This window comes from Arachis ipaensis, chromosome B02 (assembly GCF_000816755.2).
Source record: "Arachis ipaensis cultivar K30076 chromosome B02, Araip1.1, whole genome shotgun sequence".
In the NCBI taxonomy this organism is placed as follows: Eukaryota; Viridiplantae; Streptophyta; class Magnoliopsida; order Fabales; family Fabaceae; genus Arachis; species Arachis ipaensis.
Window position 1 is genome coordinate 10,464,378 of NC_029786.2, and position 7,216 is coordinate 10,471,593.

Consider the following 7,216-nt stretch of genomic DNA (forward strand, 5'->3'; position numbering starts at 1 on the left):
GATAAAGCAGAAAGCCGATAGCACCAGTTGGTATGTGTATCGTTTTGTTGATGAGCATAACCACGACCTTCTTCCAGCAAAGTTTGTGTCATACCTGCCAGCTTACAGGAAAATATCAGATGTTGATGTAGCCCACATCGAAAGTTTGAGGCAAGTTGGGATTTCAATTCCAAAAATTTATGAGTCTATTGCTGCCCAGGTGAGGGGGGGTTTAACCTAGTTCCGTTCACAAAGAGAGATATGTATAATGTGGTTAGGCGGCAATGTGAATGCCGCATTACGGTATTTCAATTCTTGTGCAAGGGCAGATGAGAACATGTATTGGTGATACCAGGTTGGGGATGAGCAACAAATGTGTGATCTGTTTTGGAGTGATGGGTGTAGTCAACATGATTACAAAATATTTGGTGATGTTTTGGCATTTGATGCGACGTATGGGCGAAACAAGTACAATCTGCCGGTGATTGTATTTTTCGGGGTGAACCACCACAACCAAACATGTGTCTTCGGCGCAGCCATGGTGTCTTCTGAAACACAAGCGGCATATGTGTGGGTGTTGGGAAGGTTTTTGGAGTGCATGGGAGGGAAAGCACCTAAGGCAGTTATCACTGATGGGGATAGAGCAATGCGGCTGGCCATTCAAGAAGTGTTTCCAGAAGCTCATCACAGGCTTTGTGCATGGCACCTACTGAAAAATGCAACCGTGAATGTGTGTAAGCCTCGCTTCACAACTCTGCTTAGAAATTGCATGCTTGCCGATGTTGAGGTTGAGGAGTTTGAGAGACAATGGGAGGCAATGATGGATGAATGTAGGGTGTGGGAAGTAGAGTGGGTAAAAGATTTATATGCTAAGAAGATGTCATGGGCAATGGCGTACATATGCGGATGCTTTTATGCTGGGCTGAGGACAACATCTCGATGTGAGTCACTGCATGCGAAAATGGGGAGGTTTGTGGAGAGGCGATACGGAATCCTGGAGTTTGTGACGAACTTCCAACGGTGTGTTGATTTCCTAAGGGATAATGAGGAGGAGCTTGACTTTAGGTCGTTGTATGGGAGCCCCGTGCTCCAAACTCAGTTTTCAGAGCTAAAGAAGTCAGGTACACTGAACTACACGAAGGAAATATTTTTGCGTTTTAGAGATGCGTTGGAGAGAAGCGTGCGGATTACTATTGTAGAGTGCAACAAATTGGACAATCGGACAGTTTATGTGACACAGAAGTATCGTAGGCCACAATTCCGGTGGACTGTTGCCCACCATTTTCGAGAGGATTCCTTTTTTTGTAGTTGCCTAAGGTTTGAGTCGTTCGGACTACCTTGTGTGCACATACTTGCGGTGTTGGTGCAGTTGGACATAGGTTGTCTTCTGGAGAGCATAGTAATGGAACGCTGGTCAAAGACTTGCAAAGTTGAGCTGGAGGGGTCTTCCCCCATGAACGAAGAGGGGGATGTGAATGCATTATACAAGGTCCGAGTGGGTGCTTTCCTGCAGCATTGTAAGCGGTTGGCAAGAGTTGCGTGTATGCGAGAGAATGATTTCAAGAGTTATTTGGAGAAGATAGTTGAAGAAACGCTTTCTTGGAAATGAAGAATGGTGTTGGGACTGCCGGCAGGTGCATCGTGATGGTGCCGAAGAAGGAGTGCGCAATCCCGTTGCGGTTCGGACTAAGGGAACTGGGCGTGCTCAAGAGCCTTTTGGGTGTCGGGGAAGAAAGAGGCGCAAGTGCAGCACCTGTGGTGTAGTTGGTCATCACCGAACTCGTTGCCCGAGCGGTCCACCATAATAGATTCGTCCATGCGTGGCATGAATTTGTGAACATTTAGGGTCAGGGAAATTTAAACGTTACAACCAATAGTCCAACCCTTTTCGCTGCTCCTAAACCATTCTTACAAAAGCCCAGCCAACATCTCCATCCAATTTGGTTTCACGGTGTAACGTGCTTGTACTCATGCCCCGAGAGAGTTAGTCAAAAACTAACAAACTAACCACTGTCACATACACAGAGAATGGTACGCAATTGAAGCCAACACACATGGCTTTTCTTTAGAAAGGTTAACCCTAAAGCCACAAAACACATGCTCAGATTATCCACCGTTATGAAGATGGGCTGTAATTTTGGGCCCATTGGCAGCGATGAATACCACTTAATCCACAAACCGGATTTCAAAAAAAAAAAAAAACCAAATGTTTGAGGTTCATATGCTACAATTATCGTCCACTATTTGTTCCTCATCTTCACATTTTTGTTCCTTGGGAGAATGAGAATGGAAACGTCTTCCGAAGAACTTCTGCATCTCCCATCGTAGGCAAATCATTGTCACCTGTCATAGAGGGTAGCCTGTCTCTTCCTTCGTGTCCGCTTCAGACCTACGTGCTCGGTGTGCAGCTATGCTTTGGGGGTCCCTAGTAGAAACACATTTCGATTTTTAAACGAGTAACCACAAAGTCATTTTAAAATTTAAAAATCACGTTTAAAGGAGACCAGTAAAAAATAGCGCAAGCTTGCTTAACAATGTTCAGCGCAACTAATCCCCGATGAATAAGACCACATGTAGAAAAAATAAAAAATATCGTCACATCCGACTATAATTATTCACACGGCCACACGGGATTTCCATTTTATTTAATTTATTCTTTTTACCAAGATTAATAATTTATTTTATAACAGAACTATAACACACATTTCAATAACATCAAAATAAAAATTCAAAACACCAACTACCGAACTAAAATTTTATGGAAAACCTAAATGTTTTCGTTCATAAGTGGGTGGTTTAAATACAAAACTTTTGATCGACAAAACAAGGTCAACAGATACCAACTATAAGAGACAGATCGATGCAGAAGTAACAGTTTACAACGAGATGTTGCATGCAATTCATTTTGCAAACTTTAGTCCAACCGTGTGCTAAGTATACCTTCAAGACACATTTATGTTTGGCAATGTTTACATGAAACTGCATTATAGTAAAAAATAAAAAACGAGATTACTTAGAGTACACAACTCATAATCGCTTTTGAATAAGAATGTACCCAAGCAAGCAACAAGTTAAATAATTTTGTTATATTATCCTATCATTGAAGTAAGCGTATTTAATTAAATGTTATTAAATAACTTAACAATAAATTTAATATTTGTTAACTAAAATAATAGTAACATTTAAAAGTTGTCATTTTTTTTAGCTTTCAACAAGAAAAAATTTGATTATTCTAAAAAAAAAGCTTTTCTTAATGTGTACTCTTATTCTAGTACTGTCAATAACATTATTCTTAGTAGTATTCGAAAATTCAGTATGTCTAATTTTATTTTTACATGGTATCATAATTCATAATCTATATCTTAAAAAAAGGTTAAAACATTCTATAGTTAAATTTTAAAATACCAAGGCAACTTTTTTTAAGTGTTAGAGTAGTCATTGTAATTAATTTATAAGGAACGCCACAAAGCAAAACAAAGGATAACGACAACAATAAAGAGAAGAATTATACTTTGAAGAAAATAACTTTAAATTAAAAGATTATACCACAATAAACAACATATTTCAAATCAAATAATTTTTTACAATTAAAATTAAATATTTAAAACAAAAAATAAACAATTAAATTGCTAACAATATATATTAACTTAACTCAAAATTTTAGAAATGTCAAAACTTTACTAAATAATGCCTAACTTTTAACTTTGATGAATTTGTTTCTACAAAAATATTTTCATAAAATAAAACTACTTTCACAAATTTCTCTACAAGCGAACCGTACTTTATTTTTTGGTGACTAAACCGTACTTTATTTAAAACAACAAAAACATCGGATGCTTTTAATATTTTGAATTTTCTAAACATATTTTCCCAATCATAAAACTAATTTTATCTATTTAAATTTTTTAGACATAACAAATAAATCCACAGATAACTCTAACTCATGAAATAGCATTAGAATAAAATTAAAACAGGTTACCGGGTAACCTAACATTTTACCCACTCAATACTCTTTTCTGGAACACACTCATTCACAACTGTCCAACACAGCATTTTTCGTTTCATGGAACTGACCAAACCATGGAACATGGCCCAATCGTAGAAGAGAAGCAACTGGCTCAAAACCAAATCGGCTCCACTCAGTTTCGTCAAATCATTCCCCCACAGCTTCCAAGCATCAACTCACTATGGCAAACATGGGAACTGCTTTCTTGCTCAACCCAGAACTTTTCAAACCCGTTGAGGCCCCACCATGCGTACTACACACTCTCCTTCACGAAAGACCGCATACCCCCAATCCTCACCATTCCACTTTTTTAAATTATATCTAAATGGTTGAATAGCGCGGAATATCACGTTCCGCACCGCCACAGCACCATACATGAACATCTTCCTATATTGTAATGTAAGTTGCACTAGGTATTGATTATATATAATTATAAACACATTATGTAGTAGGAAGATAGTTGGCCTAGTGGTGGAATTATGCGCAAGAAATGCTAAGGTTCTAGGTTTGAACTTTACTTTTAGCATTTTTGCAAACTAGCCGCAATTCACACCGGTTTTGACCGGTTCAAGCGAGTTTGACCGTTTTGACCGGTTTGTTATCTTAAACGGTCAGAACATTAAATCGAACCGGATAGAGGCTCGGTTTTTTGATTTTCAGATTGAACTGACCGGTCTGGTTCGATTTTTATAACTATGCCTTAAATATCAAAATGACATTAAGTCATTAGCACAAGAAGTATTGATTTACAATATATTAATATTTGATTGGTTCAAACGAGTTTGACCGGTTTTGACCAATTTGTTACCTTAAACGGTCAGAACATTAAATTGAACCGGATAGAGGTCCGATTTTTTGGTTGAATCGACTGGTTCGGTTCAATTTTTATAACTATGCCTCAAAAATCAAAATGACATTAAGTAATTAACACAAGAAGTATTGATTTACATTATATTAATATTTTATAGGATAAACTACTAAAATAATTTTTTAAACGGAGAATTAACTAACTCATCAATCATATCAGTGTTTTTGATCTATAATATTGTTACTTGAATACCATATTCGTATGGTTTTATTATAGGGAGTAATACCTCAAATAGGTCCCTAAAAAATTTACGGTCGGATAAATTTATCCCCAACAAAATTTAACTAAAATTTTGACTTTGATGTTTTTAGTTATATACCAGATACATCCTCATGATAGTTTGACTCAGTTAGGACGTCTTACGTGGATATTAACGGGATGATGTGTCAGGGTAATTGCTACGTGTCACCTTCAGGACAATTTGGTCTCCATCTAAGTTGGACAAAATGACGTCGTATTGAATCATGAGGCGAACGACGTCATTTCGTGGAGGACAAATTCATCCCCACCATGGAGGGCAGAGTTGCAAAACGGCAAGGTTTTAAATGGGGGACCTATTTTCCTATTCGAGGGGACCTATCTGCCTGATGATTATGCTTTTATAAGGACCTATTTGTCTGATAACCTAATGTTTGGGGACCTATATGACCTATAATTGGTGACATTACCCTCAAATATATTCATTGTCTTTCTTTGGTTTCATTGAAAATACAAGCTGATGTATCTGGACTTGGTAGCTTGCAAAATTCTAATCTCCCCTCTCATGACACTCAAATTGAAAATTCTCCTTCACATGTCAAAAAAAATGTCTCAGGCAATCCCAAAGTATACTAATTTTGAATAACTTAATGTGTATGTTGAAATCTGTATGAAACATCCTCATAATAATTTTGTTAACAAAGATTCTTTTTAGTTTAGTAAAAAAAAAATAGGAAAAACATCTTTTAAATAATGAATCTTTTTCCTATTTTTTTTACAGCTCTCAAGTAATCTTTTCTATTTTTTTTACTAAATCATATATTTATTTATACTTTGATTGCATTTAATTTAACCCCGTATTTATGAATATTCAATTAATAGAATCAGAATTCAAAACTTATTTGTTTCTCTTTTATGTATTTTTGTTACCTAAGTATATTATCTTTAGCCGTACATATATTGTGGCGAGTCAAACTAAACTAGAAACTATATATGTGATCAGCTATCAGGAAAAGAATCGCAATAGCTAAATGATGGTGCGCAATATCAGTCAGCCATAAGCTCTGCGTTTGTGGATGGAATCCCCCAAGAAGTGTTAGAATGGCAGTTCCTGCTCCCTGAGGGGTACCAAATAAATGACTACTGAAATCTGGGTTTTGAGCATAAAGATTCCACTGGCCTGTAAAAAGTGGACCTAATCCTTGAGGATGTGGTAATACACCTAAAAAATTATTCCATCGAACGTATTCCCCTCTAGCTCCTGGAATAGCGATTCAATAAGTTCTTGCCAATAACCACGCCCGCTGAATAGAAACATTAAACTAAAAGCCCATAGGCTCAGCACCCTTTTAGATTTCCAAAGCAAACAGTAATCAGGCCCAAGGCTCAGAAGAGTGTTAGTGCTGAGACCATGGCACCTGCAACCAGTGGCACAGCATCTAGATTGTTCAAATTTATTCCAACACGGGGATTGAAGCAGTCTACGAAGAAATGATGCTTTTAAGGATTCCAACACCATATGTTATTACGTTGGAGGAAATAGACCTTTTGTTGTTTGGGTTGGTTTAATTTAGTTTATATTGAAGGAAATAAATCTTCTTTTGTGAGATTTGGTTTATGTTGCTACTGAACTTAGCTACTTGTGTGGCTACAATATTTTGATTATCAGTTATGTAAAAATTTTGATAAATGGATGAAACAAACCAAAAACAATGTGTTTCTTTTATACTATTTCACCACAATTGATTTAATGCATATCCATCTAAATATAATGAAACATTTCAATCTAACAATTTGATAATCAACACAAATTAAAACTTGCCTAAACAGCCACCACATACATACAAAACACAACTACAACTACCAATGTCCGTAATTATTATACCCCTAAACAAAGCAAAAATAGTATGCTTCTTCACAACTTGGCTGTCATCATTCTTCTTCAACAGCAAATCCTCTAACTGCTTCACTCTCTCCTCTAAGTCATCGTTCAAGATACGCATTAAGTCATTCAAAATTAGCATACTTTGGGATTATCTGAGATATTTTGTTGTGACATGTGAAGGAGAATCTTCAATTTGAGTGTCATGAGAGGGAGGATTAGAATTTTGCAAGCTACCAGGTCCAGATACATCAGCATGTGTTTTTAATGAAACCAAAAAAGG

At 36.7% G+C, this 7,216-nt stretch overlaps 1 protein-coding gene across 1 annotated transcript in view; it reads left to right on the forward strand.

Annotated features, from left to right (window-relative positions):
* Positions 1-1,588, forward strand: part of LOC107626814 (protein FAR1-RELATED SEQUENCE 5-like) — a 6,090-nt gene extending 4,502 nt beyond the window's left edge. Inside the window, exons 4-5 of the mRNA XM_016329710.1 lie at positions 11-199; positions 335-1,588. Of these exons, the coding sequence (XP_016185196.1) occupies positions 11-199; positions 335-1,588 (1,443 nt within the window). The remainder of the gene's footprint in view (positions 1-10; positions 200-334) is intronic.